The 21,685-nt window shown below is 36.2% G+C and overlaps 5 protein-coding genes and 1 pseudogene across 5 annotated transcripts; 2 read left to right on the forward strand and 4 right to left on the reverse strand.

The window, feature by feature from the left end:
* Positions 1 to 1,597: 1,597 nt before the first annotated feature.
* LOC101293265 (probable glutathione S-transferase-like) lies at positions 1,598 to 2,409 on the reverse strand. Its single transcript, XM_004292210.1, has 2 exons — positions 2,069 to 2,409; positions 1,598 to 1,975 (listed from the first exon to the last, which is right to left on the reverse strand). Exons 1-2 carry the CDS (start codon positions 2,381 to 2,383, stop codon positions 1,598 to 1,600), a joined length of 693 nt encoding a protein of 230 aa, XP_004292258.1. The 5' UTR covers positions 2,384 to 2,409.
* Positions 2,410 to 2,684: 275 nt separating this feature from the next.
* Positions 2,685 to 4,559, forward strand: LOC101293555 (annotated as a pseudogene).
* Positions 4,560 to 6,876: 2,317 nt separating this feature from the next.
* On the reverse strand, positions 6,877 to 11,528 carry LOC101312399 (membrane-associated 30 kDa protein, chloroplastic-like). Its single transcript, XM_004289973.1, has 11 exons — positions 11,285 to 11,528; positions 10,485 to 10,609; positions 10,272 to 10,382; positions 9,850 to 9,914; positions 9,691 to 9,772; positions 9,383 to 9,457; positions 8,681 to 8,751; positions 8,455 to 8,537; positions 7,993 to 8,057; positions 7,395 to 7,469; positions 6,877 to 7,259 (listed from the first exon to the last, which is right to left on the reverse strand). The coding sequence occupies exons 1-11, from the start codon at positions 11,409 to 11,411 to the stop codon at positions 7,140 to 7,142; spliced, it is 999 nt and encodes a 332-aa protein (XP_004290021.1). The 5' UTR covers positions 11,412 to 11,528; the 3' UTR covers positions 6,877 to 7,139.
* Positions 11,529 to 12,418: 890 nt separating this feature from the next.
* LOC101293849 (ras-related protein RABE1a-like) lies at positions 12,419 to 13,015 on the reverse strand. Its single transcript, XM_004292211.1, has one exon. The coding sequence runs from the start codon at positions 13,013 to 13,015 to the stop codon at positions 12,419 to 12,421; it is 597 nt and encodes a 198-aa protein (XP_004292259.1).
* Positions 13,016 to 14,390: 1,375 nt separating this feature from the next.
* On the forward strand, positions 14,391 to 16,302 carry LOC101294142. Its single transcript, XM_004292212.1, has 4 exons — positions 14,391 to 14,700; positions 15,191 to 15,763; positions 15,863 to 15,913; positions 16,164 to 16,302. The coding sequence occupies exons 1-4, from the start codon at positions 14,498 to 14,500 to the stop codon at positions 16,300 to 16,302; spliced, it is 966 nt and encodes a 321-aa protein (XP_004292260.1). The 5' UTR covers positions 14,391 to 14,497.
* Positions 16,303 to 17,547: 1,245 nt separating this feature from the next.
* On the reverse strand, positions 17,548 to 18,772 carry LOC101312685 (photosystem I reaction center subunit IV A, chloroplastic-like). Its single transcript, XM_004289974.1, has 3 exons — positions 18,385 to 18,772; positions 17,826 to 17,891; positions 17,548 to 17,725 (listed from the first exon to the last, which is right to left on the reverse strand). The coding sequence occupies exons 1-3, from the start codon at positions 18,637 to 18,639 to the stop codon at positions 17,621 to 17,623; spliced, it is 426 nt and encodes a 141-aa protein (XP_004290022.1). The 5' UTR covers positions 18,640 to 18,772; the 3' UTR covers positions 17,548 to 17,620.
* Positions 18,773 to 21,685: the final 2,913 nt, after the last annotated feature.

Here is a 21,685-nt window from a genome sequence, read left to right on the forward strand (position 1 = left end):
TTAAAAGATTTGAGCATTTTATTCGGTGAGGGTAATGGAATCTCTTTTCTGGTTTTTGTGAAAACTGTTGAGTCAACTCTGGACATGGAGTTGGTGTTTGAAAAGAAGAATGGTTACATGGTTATTGATCATACTATTATTGAGAAGAAAGTAGAATTGGAGCTGATGGATCCTGAAAAAATTTCGCAGCTCCATATCACTTGAATTTATGAATGATCTTGTGACATTAGCATCATGGCATATATATGATGAGGGAAATTTGATTGCTCAGTGGATGAGTTTGGAACACCAAACGATGCCTCAAAAGTGGATAGAAACTTATTCACATGGTCTATGTATCTAACTATGCACTGAAGAGTCTATTGCATCATTGGTGTGTGGAATTCCATGTTTTGGTCTCCTGCTCACAGGACTTTGTTATTACAATTATGGGAGGTAAGAAGATGCTTATCTCTAAACATGAAGGAAAAATGGTGGCTCTCTACTTTTCATTTTCTACATGCAGTCCATGCATAGAATTCACTCTAAGACTTGTGGGAATTTATGAAAAGGTAAAAGCTAAGGAAAAGAGCTTTGAGATTCTGTTGATATTACTTGATGAAGCAGAAGAAACACTCAAGCCAGATTTTAAGAAGCTGCCTTGGTTTACATTGGCTCAGAAGGACACCAAAACTTGTGCAAATTTGACTTGGGATTCTGAGTTCTCAAACTCACCCATTTTGGTTATTATTGGGACAGATGCTGAAACATCCATAACAATGTTGCTGAAGCTAATGCATACATTGATGGCAAAATGTATGATTTCTCAGTCATTATGCAGTGGGTGATGATTTCGTCCACCAGACCTTTGGATGAACTGAAGGGTAACTTGTGCATTGTGCGTAAATATATTGGTAAGAATATTCAGATGCGTGGTGCCTTAAGTCGTCATATTGCTGATATTATCCCTATGCTAATTCATTATTGCACAAGTGCATCTGAGAAGAATTTTGCTGGTGTACATGAAGTTAGTGTTGTCTCTTGGAATATCAATTTGCTGGCAGCTTGTGTCAAGTCTGATGAAGAAATTCAGCCAAAAGTTGGGGTTCATGCACTGGAGAAAGAGAGAGACAAAAGGACCAAAGTTTTTACTGCTGGTCAAACTCTTGTGGTGTTAACAGTAGTTGGGATGCACCATTCTTCAAGTTTTGGCTTCCTAACTGGTACTGAGAAATATTTTGAAGCTGAAAAAGTGTGTGTTGATGATGAAGTTGCAAACCATGCAAGTACTGAAGCACAGGGGCTGACTACGGCACTTCTCATAAGCATGTTGATTGATGGGAAAAGGTGTAAAGGACACCATGTGGTTATCAGAATTGCAGCTTTGAAGATTTATATCTTTTGGTGCCACAGTGTAGTCTAAACTATAGTAGCTCTACTTGCAGTGTCTCTCTTATAACTGAAACTTGAGGTCAAGTTTGCTAAAGGGGGATGGATTGTTACGATATTTCACTCATTTTGTCATGTGCTGCGCATGTGACTAGCCAATGGGTCTATATGTATCGTCATCAGGAGCTTTAGCTCATTGTGAATGAAAATATCAGCATTTTAATTTCTTTCATTTCAGTATTTGTTTGCTTTTCTCTCTAGTAAGGGCTAAAACCCTAACATTCTGTTTGTAATACACAAACATTTGATCAGGGTCAGGGAGGTTCTTTTTGATTGCTGGGTTCTCCTTAAACTTCTTCACCCAATTACACAAGCCAGGGAACTCCTCTATATTCAGCACTCTGACACCAGCCAGTTCTTCAATGACTCTAAAACTGGAGGCTATAAATCCCATGGCCAAGTCAGCCAATCCAATCTCATTGCCACCAAAGAACTTCTTCTCTCCTAGACCCTGCTCTTCCAAGATATTAAGTATCTCCTTCACCTCTATCACCTCCTTCTCGAGTTCTTCTCCCTCAGTCATCAATAACATAGCAAATGGAAGAGCCTGCATTGCACAAATGAAGCATTTGCATTATGACGACAAGTACTAACAACAAGTATTGAAGTGAAAATGATGACTGGCGAGTAAAATGATCACCTTGTCATCTATAAACTTGATCCAGAACCGCGCCGAGGCTCTTCCATGAGGGTCTTCAAGAGAAGGAAGCAAGGGATTTTCTGGCCAAGTCTCTTCAATGTACTCGAGGATAACAGTGGACTCACAAATCGGCTTCCCATTGTGAACAAGAACCGGGATCTTTTTGTGAATTGGGTTGTACTGTAAAAGCAAATCACTCTTGTTACTCAGATCCTCTTCTATATACTCATACTTGACACCCTTGAGCTCCAGAGCCCATATCGCTCTATAACCATAGGGACTAGGCCATGCTCCAAATAGCTTAACTTCTTCCATCTCTTATTCTCTTGTTCAACTTGTGTTCTTCCCTGAAATCTGCAGTCCCCTTTATACAAGGGAAGTCGGTTTGTCTTCTTTCCTTCTTAAATTTTGACCACTTATATCCCGGGTCCAACAAGAAGAGTTTCCAAGAAGGCATGGCATTCTGGTCAATAAAAGTAACTTGTTAGTTGTTAGTCAAGCTCAAGCATAATGACTATTCTTCTTCAACATTTTGACTGACCAAGAGCTTATAAAGACCAGCACATCCTTATAAAAGAGGTAAGAGGACTCACATCTTTGTTCTCTTTACACAGAAATGGAAGAAGTGAAGCTACTAGGAACATGGCCTAGTCCCTTTTGTTACAGAGTCATATGGGCTCTGAAACTGAAGAGTGTGAAGTATGAATATGTAGAAGAAGACCTTGTCAACAAGAGTGATCGTCTTTTACAGTACAACCCAGTTCATAAGAAGATCCCGGTGCTTGTTCATGGCGGAAAACCAATCTCAGAGTCTACTGTTATTCTTGAATACATTGAGGAGGTGTGGCCACAGAATCCCTTGCTTTCCGAGGATCCTTATGAGAGAGCCACAGCTCGGTTTTGGACTAAATTTGGAGAGGACAAGGTAAAATGTATTTTGATTTAGTCCTTCACATTTTCATCCGAAAGCAACTGGGGGTGTATTGTATATGGAATTAGTGTAAGATTTTAAGAAGTGTATGAAATTTGAAAATCTAGGTTCATTCAATTCAGACTTTTAAAAATTTATCAAAATCTGGGTGTATTCAACTAGATTTTAAAAAATCATTATGAATTCCACCAAAGTCCAGGGGCATTCAATTTAGACTTTTTAAAATGAATAGAAATTTATATGTATTCAAAATATCATTCATTCTTATGGAATTAGTAACTCATGGATAACTATGGACTTTGTAGTGTAAATTACACACACCAAACTCCAATATTTTTCCATCCACCAGAGCAAAGATTTGGAAAAGTCTACGATATAGACTTTCTCTTTACATGTGAATAGGTTGATCCTGCGATACATCATCTTTCTTTTTTTCTTTCTTTTTTATAATATTCTATGTTATTAACGTTCTTCTACCTATTTTTTTCAATGTTTATTGAATGTTAACCTTTTTCTTGTCTTTCAATTGTGATGTTTTGGAACCCTCGATAACCTAAATATTATTATGGATTGGATTAGTCTTTCTGGTGGGTATTATTAATTCTCTCATCTCTTGAACCTATTCGTTCTAGATCCAAAAATGAAATGACTCTTCCCTTCGTCTACTGACTCTTAATACTAGAATTACATGATCATGTATTATATATTTGCATACATGAATATGAACATCTAATGTCCAACTTTAGAACATGCGTCGAGCAGTCCTTGATTTACGTACAATTAAGTATGCATGTTGACAATATAAGTTGATATAATTTTTTTTGTCACCTATGTTTATGTATCTGAATCAAATATTACAACTGAATGCATCGAAATTAGATAGATGAACTATAATAACTTATAATCGGTGTCATTATGTGTTTGTCATTGAATTCTTTTTTTTTTTCTTTCCTATAATTGTAAGTATTGAGAAATCTACATAAGTCATTCATATGAAATCAATCTGTAGATTTCATAAATCAGTGAAAGTCTGTGATTAAAAATCGATGGTTTTAAGAAATCAGTGAAAGTCTATGAACTTTTCAAAAACTTTTCAGTAGACTTTTCGAAAAGTTTGTTGATTAAAATAAGTCTGTATAAATCCAAATACAATACCCACCCTAAATAAATGAGACTGCTTACGAATACTGGGAGTTGTAGAGCTCCATTTTTTTTAAATTTTTTCATACAGTTGGGGAAGAACATGAGAAGGCAAGAAAAGAGGGACAATAAGTGTTGAAAACAATGGAAGAACAAGGGCTTGGAGAGAAGAAATTTTTTGGAGAGGACAAAGTTGGAATGGCAGACTTGGCCTTTGGATGGATAGCTGGTTGGCTTCAAGGGATGGAAGAAGCAGCTGGTATAAAGCTTTTTGAAGCCAACATGTTTCCTCGCTTGGAGGAGTGGATCAAGAATTTCAGAGAAGTCACTGTGATCAAGGACAACCTTCCTGGTCATGAAGAACTGTTGGACTATTTCAAGAGCCTAAGAGAGAGGTTTGCTTTATCAGCAAGATCATAGGCACTAGTATGATAAATTTATGTATTAGGAGAACGATACTTTATGTATTAGTGCTAAGGAGATTAAATAAGGCTCATGTTTCACCAAAACACTATTCACTTTATAAATAACTAGCCCTAAAGGCAGCTGGCTCTCTCTCTCTCTCTCTGCTGATTCCGTTAACGGAGTCGACTGAGTATATTACCTTCAATCGACATGAATCTAAATGTGAAATCTATGTAAATTAAGGACTCCATCAATATATGAAAACATATTCATGAAATTAGCTATCTATCTACCATAATCATGCCTCAGTACTGTGATGGTTGCGGAAGATATGCTGCAAGTATACGCGTACCGCATAGATTGTTGGGTTGTTTTCTTTCAGTAAGTTAGCTCGATTTTCATAATACCGTTCTATCATATATTGTAATTCTGTGGGATTAGGTGTTCCCTCTTAATTCAAAGTTTTACTGCAGTAATTGGAAATCAATTTAATTTCTTTGGTTGCCAGAGAGCTAGAGAAGAAGAGAATAGGAAAATTCTAAAGTACCCACCAGTTTTCTATACCATGGTTTTTTTGAATTTTTTTTATAAACATAAGAACATTTGGTTAAAACTTTTGTAATAAATGTTCATATGTTATAATTACGAAATGTGAACCAAATTTACATATTTATGACCTTTTTTACAAAATTGAGAACGAATGTGTTGTTGAATTATAAATTTTCAGATTTGGACCAAATAGACCATTTATCCTTGTTCAAGTAATATGGTTCTCAATTTTGTAATTGAGTTGTGTTTTTTGTATTGAGAAAATAATTATATCTTTCATAACGCTTTTACAAACATAAGGACACTTGGTTGAAAATTTTGTAATAAAATGTTCATATGTTGTAATTACAAGGTCTGGGCCAAAATTACAGATTTATGACCCATTTTACAAAATTGAGGACGAATGTGTTGTTGAGATAATAAATTTTTTATATTTAGACCGAATAGATCATTTGTCCTCGTTTATGTAATATGGTTCTCAGTTTTGTAATGTAGTGGTGTATCTTGTATTGAGAAAATAATAACCTTTTTCACAACGCTTTTACAAACATAAAGACATTTGATTGAAACTTTTGTAATAAATGTTCATATGTTGTAATTACGAGGTATGAACCAGATTTACAAATTTATGACCCGTTTTATAAAATTAAAGACGAATGTGCTATCGAAATTGTAAATTTTCATATTTGAACTAAATATATCATTTGTCCTCGTTCATGTAATATGGTTCTCGGTTTTGTAATTGGGTGTTGTTTTTTGTATTGAGAAAATAATTACATTTTTCACAACGCTATTACAAAGATAAGGACATTTGGTTGAAACTTTTATAATAAATGTCTATATGTTGTAATTACGAAATCTGAGCCAAATTTACTTGTTCTGAACGAATTTATTTATTTTTGTGTAATTGTGTTTTTAAATTTGTAAAATAAAAAAAATAAAGATACCACGTGTCAGAATCTAAATGAGCAAATAAATAAAAAATGTATTAGGTATTGATGGGTACGCTAGCTTGTCTCAGAAGAATATATGTTCCCAAGAAGCCATCTGCAGTGGCTCGGCGAACAATTTCAGGCATAGTAGTGGTGTTAGTTTTGTTTGGGAAACCGGATGTGGACACAGGTGCAACATTGGCACACGAGATGATGCATGCATGGCTGCACCTCAAGTGTAAACACTTATCTTCTGATCTTCTCTCCTAGCTAGAAAAGTAGAATTGTTACGCGATCAGCCGTATGATTCTATATTTACACTGACATATTTTCACCAACAGGCCGAGGTCGTTCATTTGATTTGGAAGAAAGGGTTAAAGAAGGCATTTGCGAAGTGATGGCATACATGTGGATGGAGTGGTTTTGTTCTAATGGTTTTGATTCATCTTACAAAACCAGCAAGGAAGCTCAAAATACAAGAGACTTGAAAGACCATCTAGCACATAAGATGGAACGCAGTAAGAGCATTGCTTATGGCCAAGGGTTTAGAGATGCTATCAAGGCTGTAGCCAAATTTGGCCTTACAACTACACTGGATCATATCGTCAAAGAGGGAAGTCCCCCTTGTTAGCTTTTGAACCTTGTTTTCTTGACTCTTTTTGTCCATCACTCTTCAGTTTTCAGTTTTTGTAGATGTGAGGCTGCCTTGTAAGTCCAATGTGTTTGGCTAGCAAAACTGCAAAGAGCTTTAGAGCGAGGGTTCAGAAGAGAAGCAAATCAATTAAGGTAACCCAGAACTTGGAAATTACTGCACCCACAATAATAATTAAAGTTTTAATCCAAAATCTGAATTTTCGAGGAAATGGAGCAGTCAGACCACTGACAACGTCCTCTTCAGCTCAATCTTATATGTAATTCAAAACAAAACGAAACCAGCTTGTTGCAGAGTTACGATTAGTCTCCTTTGACGAATAGGAACTTTACTTCAACTTTAGCCTCTAGCTATACAACGTTAATTAGGCCTTCTACTATACAAATGCTAGCCGGTACTTTGATGAAACCAGCTTCATGTTTGTGTTCAAAAGAATTGAAATGTGTGCCTGCCGGGTAACACTTAGAAGTCTTGTGCTTTCCTTCTCAATTCATTAAGCTCCATTTCAATTTCAGAATCCTTGAATGGATATGCCTTGTTCGAACTGGGAGTAACAGTTCTTCCAGGTGGAAGATCTCCTTTCTGTTTGGAGAGGAACAAAACAAAGAAAAAAGTTCAATGACCCCGGTTGTTAATAAGCATTAATGAAAAAGTTTAAGAACCTAACATTGATTGCACTTTTCAGGATATATATTTGTCCTGCATGATAAGGCATACCTTTGAACTACCAGACAGTTCTTTCTTCAACTTTGCAAGATCATCATCAACAGAAGAGCTCTCTAGCATTGCAAACTGCAATTTTGGTACAGATTTGAAATAATGAGAAATCCAGTTTGAGCAGAAACAATCATAAGTAGGTTAATTGGTAAACCAACCTACTGCTACCAACTAGGCAGCTAAAAATTGCGTAAATCGTAATAATTTTATACGGTTGTTTGAATTCAACAGTTTTCTTTGCCTATGAAGCTCATTATAAATAATCAAAGTGCATTTGAGGTTTGGAATAAATTTTTGAAACACGAGACAGAAAATATTATCCAAACACAAGATAATATGTATTACTATACCTCTATGTTCCTACTCACTAATAGTATGTATGTATTTATATATGTCTGCATTATACAGCTGTAACTATGCCACCATTTTCAACAGATTATTAAGCTTCCTCTTTGACAGTTTCCATGTTGGTGTTCTCACCATGTGTGATCTGATTTCTCTTCCCACTTTCCAATGGGTCTTACCAATCAGAATATAATATTGAATAATACACACCAGATCAAATATGGAATGGGTAGCCAAGAGAATGAGCCCTCACCTTTCCTTCCAAATCATCTGTAGTTAACTGGCCAAGAGCTTCTGCTTGGGATTCCATTGCTAAGACTATAAAAAGAAAAAGGAATTTAAAAATTAATATGCCTCCACATATGTGTCCATATGTTTAACATAAATATTCAATGTAATATAGTACTGTTTCACCAATCAATAATAGACAAGCAACATGCAACGCACATAACCTTGTGGTTAGAGTCAATAAATTGTGCAAACAGAAGTAGTATACAGCACAGGCATAATAGAAGTAACTTCACTTATAATCTAAAGCCACGAGAGTAAGACATTGTTACCCATTCAATCTTATTATATAAAGCAAACTCCCCCTCAAATGATTAATTTTATTTCTTCAAAAGAACTTTCACTAAAACTATAAGTAAAACAAAGAATCTAATAAAAGAGGAACTTGACTAAGTCATAAGTATTTCCTAGTAGATAACTTCCTTACCTTTCTCTTCCATCTTGTCAAAAGCAGAAAGGGCACTACTTGTATTGACATTCCCCACCATCTCACTCACTTTAGTAGCAGTCCTGAACAAACAGCATAGTGACAATTAACAGCAAAGTTTAAGAAGATAACCAACTCAATTAACCCAATTTTTTTTTATTTGCTTTCTTAAGAAAATGGAGATGACAGACTCTGTAGAAAAGGAAAGTGAGAATTGGTAACAAACTTTGCAGACTGAGCGCGTGCTTTGAGGGTATCTTTTTTCGACCTTGCCTCTTGTATCTTGCTCTCTAAAAGCTACAAAAAATGCAAATAATAGTAATACTTGCATGAATTTTTACAGAATAGCAAGCATTACTAATAGTTGTAATTATATATGCTAAGAAAAGGTAATTTTGATAAAAACTGAACAAACCTCAATGAGTCGATGCTTACTCTTTCGGTTTCTATCAAAGTATCAACAAAAGAAAGAAAAATTTGCTAATTTTCTTCTAACTATAAAATTTTGTCATTCCTAAGTAGTAACAGATAAAGCCTCTTAAAATAATCATAGGATCAAAGATACTTCTAAGTTCTAAACCTTTTCTTCAATCAAAAAGCTTCTCTCTTCAACTTGTATTAGGAAATTTTTTTCTCTAATCTCTTTTTGGTTTTCTCTATAATCTATGTTTCATAACTTCATAACAGCTCTTAAACACATATTAACTAGCACTTCTTTTCAGCCAAAAATAGATAGTATATTTGCTACTTGACTCTCCGACATGCCATCAGATGCATAGCTTCACAGTCATTACATGCATAAAGACAGGAAATGCAGATACCAGTCAGCAATTCTATCTATCACAAAACATGAGTAACACAAACAATACTAAATATAAATCACCGAGCAGTCAATGATAAGAAAAAAAATTAATAAAAATTAGCTTACCTTTGTATTAGCCACAAGATTATCAACAACACTTTTTTGTTGATCAAGTTGAGTTCTCATAGAATTAGCATTATCCTGAAATTTAAATAGAGAAAGAGTAAATATTTTGAATAACAGTTTGCAGCCTGAAGGTGAGGCAATTAGTCTGAGGGGAAACGAAACATTGGATCCATGCTGATTGTCAACTTAAACCATGTACTTGTTCAGTAAATAGGTTGAAAAGCAGAAAGATCTCAAAATATCATGAAACAATAAGTAAGCAAGAAACATGTAAACACATAAAAACTTCTACTACTAATTAGACATACCTCAAAAGATTTACGCCTCTTCAGAGCTTCACGTGCAAGATCCTCCTCTCCTTTCTGAAGAGCTAATTGTGCTTTTCGATACCTATATCAAATAAAAACTGAATTTACAAATCACTTGGCAATACTAGCAACTTTAGACAATCTTCCCATCTATATTACCAGTCCTCAGAAGCTTGTTGCGCAGCTTTATACTTATTTTCCAAACGTTTTTGAGAAGCCAATACCTTCATAGGAAAAACAAAGATAATTTTGATCAATTCAAAATAAACATAAACCATATAAACCATATCAGTTGAAAACTGCAAGACCATTATAAAATACCTGACGTTCACTATAATAACCTCTAATGGTTATGGGTAAGTAATCTTAAAATAACATAGAATAACAAAGTAACAGAAATAAAGTAATATAAAAGGTTGATAGATAGAAGATAGAAAGTAAAAAGAAATAATTGATACGAATGAAGATGGGAAATCTACCATGAATGTGAGAAAATTGTAGAACATATAAGAGTAACAAACACAAGGAAATTGCCAGAAATCCAAATACTTGTTTAAAAAACAAAGAAACAATATCATTACTTGTGCTGTGGCCTGACGCATCTTTGTCAAGTCATCATTCATTTCAAGAACTGCTTGCTCCAAGATTTTCTCAGGATCTTCAAAGGAACTTATGATTGCATTTGCATATGACTGTAATCAGTAAAACTTGTGTAAGGTACTAGTTATAATAAGAACTTCACATTGTTATCATTATGCAGATACAGGTTAGGCTATCAATTTCAAGATGGTCACCTTGACAACTCTAGAAAACCGGTCAAAAAGGTTCATACGAGCACCAAGAGCACCTCCACGTTGTCTCGAATAATGTCGCTTACTGGAAGGAGCAACCCTAATGAATTCAACTTTTAGCACGCCCACTGAAAGAGAAGTAAATGTAAGACAGGAGATGATACCCATTTGTAGGTGGTATTTACACAATTTCCATAGCTCACAACGAATAAACTCTTGTTTAGATATGCCAAGTTATGACCAGAATGTATATTCAACTAGGATGAGAACAACATCAAAACCTAAATTTTGATAGTCCTACAGAGATGAGTTAGATAGGGTAGCTTCAGATGAAACTGATCACTTCAATCAATCAATTGTCATTATCACTTGTATGTTCTCACTTGTCACTCTATACATATGATTTGTCAACATCTATAAGTTAGAATATGCAATTCATGTATCTTACATGGACATAACAAACAGAGATTTAGGGAAAAAAACACACCAATTAAGCCGAATTCTCTTCAATTCCACAAACACAGCACAATGCTCTTCAGCCAATAGTGAAAAATCATAATGCCACTAAGAGGAACTAAGAAAAAGTATCAACTACACAACTCTCGCAGCTATCCGAGGTAGTACTTATACCTGACTAGATTCCTTCACCTTCCAATTGAATAATGGCGATCATTGTTATCAATGAACCAATTACTATAACACTGCCACGTTTCGAACCAATCGAACTCAAAGTCTACTAAGCTTAGCACAACTGATTGAACTTTAAACGGAACAAAAAAAACAGAGAGAGAAAGAGAAAGTACCTCCGCCGTTGAAAAACGACGTCGTGAGAGGTCTCCGGACCATGGAGAGGCTGGTGGAGGAGGAAGAAGAGGAGGCGGGAGTTGAAGCCATGGTCAATCCTGTAAATATCTGCAACTTGGTGGCCATTTTCTCTGTGCTGCCGAGGATTATTGGGATTCAAAGAGAATGGTGGTGGGTTTTAAAGTAGAGAAGCCACGGCGGAGAAGAGGTGTGGCCACAGAGACACTTCGCTTTTGTTTTCAGATGAGACGCCTCTCTCGGTTCTGGACCAATTTGACTACTTTTTCTTAAACATTTGGGCCTTTTATTGCAATTTCAGAGGCCCAAAAATTAGGAAACAGTGTGTTTTAACCTAGCTCTTCTTTGGTGAGTCAATGTTAATACATTATGTAAATGTGTGTTGCTAATCTTTTGATTTCCATCTGTCTATCGCTTCTGTCATATAATTCTTCTAACTTTACAAATATACATTTTTTTGTTTGACGTAGATTGTTAATTAGTGTTGAAGATGTAAAAATACGTAAATACAAGAAATGGGATACATCAGTCTGGCCGGAGTGGTTTTGCGATGGTGGAATTGACTCGTCCGGCAAGACCAATCAGTAAGCTCAATATACCAGAAACTTGAACGTAGAGTGTGGTATGGAATGTAGAGAATACAAAATCTGTGGGCAGAGAGAATGACCATAGATACTTTGCGGAATTGCTGATAACAATGGAGCTAGGTTTGACACTGTTCAATATGATCGATGCAGTACGTGCTAGAGAAGTGTGTTCGTGGGCTCGTGACACTTAAATTTCTTTACTCACTAATTAACCACTTTAATGTTCTTTGATCTGTTCTCTAGTACATGCACTATCTGATTTGGCCAATATAGCAAAGAAATAAAGAATGATAGGGGAGGGTAAGAGTAGTTTTAGGAGAGAAAGATGCTTGTAGCCGGGGTTAGACTTAACCTTAAACCAGCCTGATCTTCTCCTTATGAACTCATGATCACTGTTTTCTTGCAAACAACAAATATAAATTGGCATCGATCCGGATCACAAAAATAATTAACAGAAGCAAACGCCATTGAAGAAAAGAAAAAAGTGCTTCAATACCCAAGTAAAAAAAATTCCTTTGGGTACACTATTTAGCGGCAGCAAGATGACCTCTGTGCTGCTAATCGGTTAAACTCAAGCGGCAGACACTGTTGAACGTTCAACTCTGGCCTGATAACCCTGGCCAACGCAAAGAAAACCTCTTCCACATTCATCTTCGTCCTCGCACTGGTTTCGAAGAACTTGATCCAATACTCATCAGCAAGAGCCTGACCTCTAGATTTCGACACAGCCCTTTGGCTCTCACCCATGTCACCCTTGTTTCCCACCAGTATCTTCTTCACATTCACAGTAGGAGGATGCTTTTCCTCCATGTCACGAATCCAATCCCTAATGTGGTTGAACGACGACTCACTTGTGATATCGTACACCAAAAGAATGCCCTTGGCTGCCTTGTAGTAGCCTCTTGTGATTGTTCTGAATCGCTCCTGGCCGGCTGTGTCCCAGATCTGCAGCTTCACCCTTTCGCCGTCGAGCTCGATGGTTTTGACGCTGAAGTCTATTCCTATAGTAGTCATGAAGCTAGCGTTGAAGGGTTTATCCGATAACCGGAGAAGGAGACTGGTCTTGCCAACGCCACTGTCGCCGAGGAGGAGGAGCTTGATGAAGTGATCGTGGGGTGCAGCCATTGAAGTCGATCTGTCTTTGCCAGGTTATTAAGATCGAGATCAATAATATATTGTAAACCTTGAAGCTTAGTTTTTGGAGAAGCAAAATCAATCAAAAGGCTAATAGGAAACTAGGAATGGTAGCTAGGCTTGGATTGTCGGCTTTAGGGTTCCTAAATTCCTTCGTAGAGAAGCAAAAGATCGATCTTCGTTAACCCTACGCCTTAATTATTTGCAGAAATTTAGTTTGGATTATATAAATTTTTTGGTTCGGAACAAATACCATATGTTTGGGAAGTATATATATTTAGAACTCAACATCTTTGCTTGTAAAAAAAAAATAATAACATCTTTGTTCCTTTCCCATTTGAAAAAGGTAAACCTATTATTTTTCAATCTGGACACAAATTTATCCCACGTACATATTCAATATATATACACAGACACACCAGTGATACACAGATAGAACTATCCACCCGTAGTAGTCATGGCTACTAATTACTGTGATGTCTGCAACGTATATTCTGTAAGTATATTTATGTGATTTTTTTTCACGCTATATATCCTGTATGTCCTATGTGCCGATACGCAATGCCAATATAGATTGAATGAGGCTCATGCACTGTACTGCTGTTGCTGGATCATCCACATCAAAATCGCCGCTGCTTAATTGCCAAGAGATTGCTATTGGTCGATGGGGTTCAAATAGTCACAAAGATACTTTTTTGATATAGCCTGATCCCTCTCATTGCAATACAATCATAATCGTGTTACAACAAGGAATACAAAAATATGTCACAATATATGTAAGCGAACGTACTTAATTTTGATGTATGACCTTCATAATCATCGAAACCCTTTCGAGTCGCTTGTTATCTTAAAGGCTCTATTCATGCGAACCTCAAAGAGTCGCTTGTTTTCCACTATTATTTATATGGTTTTTTGGTTTAGGCGGAAGGTTCCATTTTCGCGTCAACAAGTGATTGAGTCATCGCGGAATGCAATGCAAATGATTTATAGCTTTAAATGTCTATTGTGTCCATCGAAGTAAGAATAATTTGTTTATGTGTCTTTATTGATAATTTGATATAAGTTGAAAAAGTTAAGAAACACGTGGACAAAAAGAGAGGTTGAAGTGCCAATTTTAGATATATAAATATAAGTCTCCAATCCAAAATTACTGATCCTGAGAAATATCGGTGGTGAACAAAATCCCAACTCGTATCCCTACATAAAATACAAGCGAGTACAGATTACAACCGATAGGGGTTCAGCTTACTCTTAGCAAATAAACATGAAACATGTGGTACCAAACTTATGCCTGCAACGGCGTCGTTAAGGCCATATTGGAGTGCAAGCAAAAGATATAAGAATGGCTGTGAACCTGTGATTTACTAGTTGGGTTGTGAGATGTGGCAGTATTGTGATCATCCAAATATGTCCTCCCCAGAAAACAGTGTCAAACCTTAGCAAACCATCTCAATTTGGAGCTTTGTTTGGCCAATGGCTTCTGTGGTAAACGCCCCCTTAAACCTTCTTAAACCTCTCAATCTTCCTCGTCACAAACTCCGCTTCGGCAGTTGTATTGTTACGACGCCGTTTCGTTCTACCATCAATGAACCATTCCTCACTCCTCAGAGCTCAAAGCAAAGATCTTCATCCATCATCTGCTTTGCTTCTGAGAAACAAAGTTCTACTGATACTAGGCAGGTTACACTTTGCTCTTTCACTTCCACATTCATAATTCAGTTCTCAAATTTCAAGTATTTATTGCTTCGTATGATGTGTTTAAGCTTACCCATATCTTAATGCTGTCTTAGATTTTGACATAGACAAGTAAAGGAACTTGCTTTATGGTAGTAATGAGTTGGGTTCAAGTTTGGAGGTTCTTATATGAGTTGGCTTCTTTGTAAACCAATGCATTGTGCTATGATCAGCTTCTGTTTTATAAATGAGGCTTCTTTGTGATCATAATTGGTGTTTGTTTCACAGTTTCAATCTTAATGATGTCTTAGATTTAGATATCACAAATAAAGGAACTTGCTTTATAGCAGTAATGGGTTGGTTTCAAATTTACTGCTTCTTTGGTGAGTTGGGTTCTTTGTGAACCAATGCACTGTGCTATGATCAGTATTTGTTTTAGAAATGAGGCTTGTTTGTGATGATAATAGGTGTTTTTTATTGTTTGTTCTTCAGTTCCACGGCCAGGATCAGGAGTGAAGTTCTGACTCCATTTCGCTCCGTTCGGATGTTTTTCTATCTTGCTTTCATTGCAAGTGGTGGTTTGGGAGCTTTGATAGCAACCACACAGTTGATTGCAGCACTAACAAACCCATCAAGAGCACTTGATGCCCCTGAAATTGCAAAGGGTCTTGGAATAGATATTGGAGCAGTGTCTCTCTTTGCATTCTTGTATTATAGGGAGAACACTGCCAAGAATGCACAGATTGCTAGGTTGTCAAGAGAGGAGAACCTTTCAAATCTTAAGCTCCGGTTGGATGAAAAGAGGGTCGTTCCTGTCAGCTCTTTCAGAGGGTTTGCTCGGCTTGTGATATGTGCTGGCCCTGCATCATTCATCACCGAGTCGTTTAAGTTCAGCGAGCCTTTCACCGAAGGGCTTGTGGAAAGAGGAGTATTGGTGGTGCCCTTTGCTACGGATGGTAATTCACCAAGTTTTGAGTTTGATGAAAGTGAAGAGTCTAAGGATTTTACTTCAAAGAGAAAGAGACTCTGGCAGCTGACTCCTGTTATTGTTAGTGAATGGACCAAGTAAGTAAACCATGTTAAAGAAGAAGAAAAGAAATGTTGGTTTGGTCAATTCATCAAGTTGTCACACTCACACAAACTCTTTTTTCTTGTGAATTTTAGTTGGTTAGATGAACAAAAGAAGCTGGCTGGTGTCTCCTCTGACTCACCTGTGTAAGTGATTTCCTCATGCTAACTGTCTTTAGATTCAGTAGTTTAAAGGTTATTCGATTTTGCATTTCCACATTCCAATTTCTTTGGTTAGATGTTCCAATTTTAACTTGGTAAGATAGGTCACTTTAGGTCCATGAACTCTTGTTATCAACTGTATAAATGGTGCAATACATGCTGTTATTAATGAATTATGCTCTTAAGGAACCGTTCCCTGATAAAGTCCAAATCATTTTTTGATATATACTTGTAGGTATATATCTCTACGCCTCGATGGTCGTGTTCGTGGCAGTGGCAGAGGTTACCCACCTTGGAATGCTTTTGTTGCTCAGTTACCGCCTGTTAAGGGAATGTGGTCAGGTCTTCTGGATGGTTTTGATGGAAGAGTTTAAGCAAACAAAAACTGTTTCTATAGGTTAGTTTCTAGTTCTAGATTACTTGAAATCAATTGTTATACTATGAATTACAGTAGATATGTTCTTGATTACAACAACATCTTGTCAAATTTGATGCTTATAAATATAAAAATTCTGTTTTCCTTTCACCCCTGGAAATGTGCACACATAGGGATTTGTATGGTTTTTTTAGGTGAAGGCATGATAATGCATTTTCTAACTGTAATAAAAGTTCCCTTTTCATAAAGCTGTCGAGAACGAAAACATTGGATATTGTAGCTGCAAATAATTATGAGTTTATTTTGATACAAGTGAAGGATCGAAACAGTGGAAACAGTAGGCATCATAGTTCACTTGCTCAGTATGATTCACTTGTGTCATTATCACCTTACATACTTATGATAGGAACTTAGGATGTGATGGTAGTACAAGGTATATTTATCTTCTGCAAAAATTTCTTAGCTGAAACAATGTCAGTGTAATATTACTTGCAATGACTGGAAATTGCTGAGTATTGTGAAGCGGCTGTGCCATTTCATAGGCATTGATGACCAAGTCAGGAAAGGAATATCATATTCATCTTTTAGGTTCTCTGTCAACTGCCGCGTATTATTGGGTGCTAAATTACCTGGTTTTTCTTTTCAAAATAATATTTCAAGCATAATGAGTGGTCAAGACAGAGCGTTTTTGAAACACAACCTGGATAGCACTTACCATCCAACGAAACATTCATAAGCACCTAATACATCTCTTCATGCGAAATGCAGATTCAGACTCTGGTAAAACTTTCTAGTGACACAACTGCCTATTATTGTTGGCATTCTGTGTTCTTTTCAGATTGTAACATAGATAAAAGGATGATGAACGAAGCAACCAACTAGGAACTTAAGGAAAGTTCTTATTTATATTTGTATGTATAGAACTAGCTGCGGCTAATCGTTACATTAGGATCAATAGACCGATATCCTGGAATTAATTCAAGCCTCGTGGGTGTTAGATTCCATTCTGGGGTCAGTCACAGTCGACTTTCATGGGCAATTTAGTGCTAATTATGGAGTTAAAAGTAGCTTTGATTTGAATGAGTTGGTTACTTCCCTTAGTTCCCTCATGCTTGTTTTCAAGAAATAGCCAGAAAGTACAATAACGAACACACTCTATGAACTCTATTCATTTGGATCTTTACCAAACTTGTAGTTTAAAGATAATTGAGAGGTGGAAGAAATCACAGAGTATGATACACAATAGAGGAAGAAACAAGAAAATAATTGATAGAAAGAGAATTAAGATAACAATTTACATTAATGCTAGCATAAGCTCATTTAACTTCTTCAATCTCGTCCAATGCATAGTTATTTGTGGACACATTTGCGTAGTTAACTTTGTTGAATCGAACCACGACTGGGTAGCGGGTGTTGGGGTCCTGCATAGTGCATAGCAACAGAGAAATTAGAAACAAAAGCAAACCCTTTTCCTTTTCAGTATCATTTGGAATGACAGAGAGGTGCTAGAGAAGGTTATACCTGATCCACAGCTACAACAGATCCAATGCCTTTGAACCAGTAGGACTCCCTTCTAAGAATCTTCACCTGTGAGAGAAAAGTTTACGAAGTTAATCTAAAGTTGTGATGAAGTGTGAGTATGTAAATGAAATACTCAAACTAGATATCTCTTGCAATCATTAGGGACTTAGTTGCTGCAGATGCAATTAAAACTAGATCAAGTGTTTTGTTGCTCTGATCATGAACATGTATTTTCTGGCTAGTATAAACGAACTGTTATATACTCAGAGGATGAACCAATGCTTCTACAAAAAGTTCAGTGCTTTCTGATTTCTCCTTTTATGAGTTCAAAAAAAAAAAAAAAAAAAATAAAAAAATTAGTTTAGTTGATTCATTAATTCCTACTATTAGGTATTCATCAGAACCAGAAACTTAAGCTGTTACTATGTGATACCATGTTAGTGATCTGGTTGAACTTTAGCACCTTCTGAGATGCTCTAATACTATGTCGACAGCTTCCGAGCTCTAAAAGCTTAAGCATAGTCGAAAACATATACGACCTGAGAACAGTAAAACTAACCTTAGTGCCTCTCTTGGGTCCAATTGGTGGTGGCTTAGGCTTTGCTTCGGGGGCCTTGGTGGCTGCGGCGGGTGGCGCTGCTCCTTCCTCGGCTGCCCTGATCACAAACCTGCCGCTGCTAGTTCTGGCATTGATGTTGCTCTTGGAAGAGAAAAACAACATGCTAGTCCGGCTAGCCGAGGCAGTGTTGCTGGTTGCAACATTAGGTGTGACCACAAAGCCTGAGGCAGCTGATGCCATGCTGCAGCTAGCCATTGTTTGCTCAAATGTGTCAAGGTTGGTCTCTTTCTTTGTGTGTGATGAACTTAAGTGGTGGGGGGAAATTAGATTAAAGAAAGGACAAGGGAAATAAGATTGAGAGGCTTTGAATGAATTATCCCAAGTGTTTCTGTGCGTCTGGGAACAAATTATCTGATCCTTCAACATGAGGAATAAATCCGTTGCTGCCACTAGAGTCGTGACACCTGTGCACCATATCCTTCTTGTTTGGATAATGTGATTACAAGTCATCTCTTTCTTCAACGTCGACCAGCACGAGTCGACTCACTGAGTCAACCTGTTCGTTCTGTTTTTTTTTCCAAGTGAAAATCTTTGTAATGAAAGTGAAGTTTACTTGCACGGTGAAGAAATCAATAAAAAAGAGACATTTTGAGGACTATCGATCGTCCAAATTTATCTCGAGTACATTATTAAATCGTATAGTTTCTTTTTTTTTAATAAAGGACGTCGTTCCATTAAATCGTATAATTTTAAATGAAGTGTTTAGTTTATATCACTTCGTGTGAACATTCTTCATCTGACTATACGTTTATTATGAGTATTTTATTTAATTCAATGACTTTTTACATAGATGATCATATAACTAGTAAAGTTGCTTAGATGCTTATAACATATCAATTGAATCCACACATTTGTGGTTTTTGACAAATGAGTAATTAAGTATAACAAGTGTTGTTTTGTTATCAATGAATGATTAGGTTTTTTTTTTTTTTTTTTTAAAAGATAACTTATAGAGAAATTTTAAATACACACCCTTAATTTCTTAATACACATCCTTATTATTTTATGTTTCTATTGAGATTTTATAGGTAAGCTAAATGACCAAAACATACATTTATTATTAAAAAAATACACGCTAGAAGTATTCTTTCTAACGTCTTCTACCCTAAAATCGTCGAAAACATGTCTTCTCCCCTAACCCCAATTCTTCTCCACAATTCATTTGGGTTGTTTTTTGTTGTTGTTGTTGTTGTTGTTGTTGTTGTATCTATATCAGCTTTAGTTTGATCTTACAGATCATATTGTCAAGTACTGTATCTTTATCAGCTTTAGTTTAGTTTGATCTTGGATATCATATTGTTAAATACTGCATCTTTATCATGATAATTTTATCGAATAACTAGATATCTATGTTTAATAGCTAATGTATCTTTATCATGATAATTTTATCGAATAACTAGATATCTATGTTTAATAGCTAATGTACTTCTACAGTTGTACTATCTTGGGAATTTTGAAAACTTGTATTGGTGATTTGGAGTTGGGATATAACAATAATTATTTGATTATAAATAACAATAATCATTTTACAGTTGTACTAGCTTGTGAATTTTAAAAATTTGTATTGGTGATTTAGAGTTGGGATATAACAATAATCATTTGATTATAAATAACAATAACCATTTGATTATAGATTGAACGATGATAACCAAAAATTTCTACCAAAAATTAGACGAAATAATATATAAAAAGAGATACCAAATAGTAAATATATATTAATTATATTAAATAACAGAATATTTCATAAATTAAGGGCATTTTAGGTAGTTTGGGATGTGTATTAAATATAATACTGAAATTAAAAACTTGATAGGTAGTGTATTAAGTAAGAGATGTGTATTAAGATATTAGGGGTGTGTATTTAAAATTTCTCTAACTTATATTGTTTAGTCAATGGCCAAGAGGCATGTACATCAAAATGTCGTCTTTCACAGAATATGTTAAGAGAGGCTTACAAGCATTAAGACAAATACATTTACTGATTACATATAGGCTCATAGACAGCCCGAAGTAGAAAATAAAAATCTTACTACCTAATTCTCTGGAACAGTCAAAGCTATTGATGTAACATAGTTATGATTTTGAAACAATTTGGGATCCCAACAATTTATAGCTTGAAATATGTCTAGAATTGGAAAGAAATGAGATAAAATGCAAGTGAAAAAAATGTATAATCAGCCCTAATTTTATTTATTTTATATGAAAATCTCTTTTCAAATAATATTTAAAATCCCCACCCGCACGCTCCCTATCACGTGCCGTTTGGCGCCTAAATGTGCCTCTCACTCTCTCTCTCTCTCTGCAAGTTTCCAAAATCAAAGCTAGGGTTTAGCCCATCACACCTCTCAATCTACCAAAAATGAAGCGCAAGGTTTTGGAGCGCATCCCCAAAGCTCTAAGGCAGATCCATTCTCCTTCACATCGAGGTCAAGACCTTCGTCGGAGCTCCGATTCCCGGTTCCCCATAACACCGCCCCCAAAAAACTCAGGTTCCGCTCCCAAACCCTAGAATTGATTTCAAATCGATAATCCAATCACTCTCCCGAACTGAAATTGATGCTCAATTTTTAGATACCAGTTGCAAGAAAAGAGTCGCATTCGCGAATCTCGATGCGGACAATCGCAGACCCCCAAGAATTGAATCCGGTAATTTCTTGATGCTCTCACATTTTTCATAGATTCATGAGCTTTGGATTGTTCTTGATTCAAATTATTTTGTGTGGCTATTGATCTGATGCGAAATCCAGATAATGCGAAGACTTCCGAGTATGCTTTCTTCAAGAAATTGAAGGAAGATGCAAGCCACAAGCATCAGTCCTGTTCTAAGAGCAAAGAGGCCTATCGAAGAAACGATTCGAAGCCGAGAGACAGTTCCAGAGGTAATTATCTGATACAAGTTTATAGGCCATTTAAGTGTGCCCACCAGGTGTATGACGAAATGCTTCACTGTGCAGAGAGGGCTAATATTGTCCGGAATAAGAGCGACGGGGTCAGGTCATCGGAGCTCAACAAAGGTGCCACGCCGGATGAATTTGTGTCGTCTGAAGCACTACCTGGTAGTGCATCAAGAAACACAGGTATTCAATTGGGGTATAGTTATATATTGAATGCGCTAAAGATTCTGTTGAGTTTAGTTTTGACTAGCCAATAAGTGTTTTGTTTGCTCTATGAAATTGCTTTTATGATTGTGTTTTGTATTAGTGATGTTACTCCTGTGGCTCTAAGTATCCAGAAATTGTGA

The sequence above is a fragment of the Fragaria vesca genome, linkage group LG2 (genome assembly GCF_000184155.1).
Source record: "Fragaria vesca subsp. vesca linkage group LG2, FraVesHawaii_1.0, whole genome shotgun sequence".
In the NCBI taxonomy this organism is placed as follows: Eukaryota; Viridiplantae; Streptophyta; class Magnoliopsida; order Rosales; family Rosaceae; genus Fragaria; species Fragaria vesca.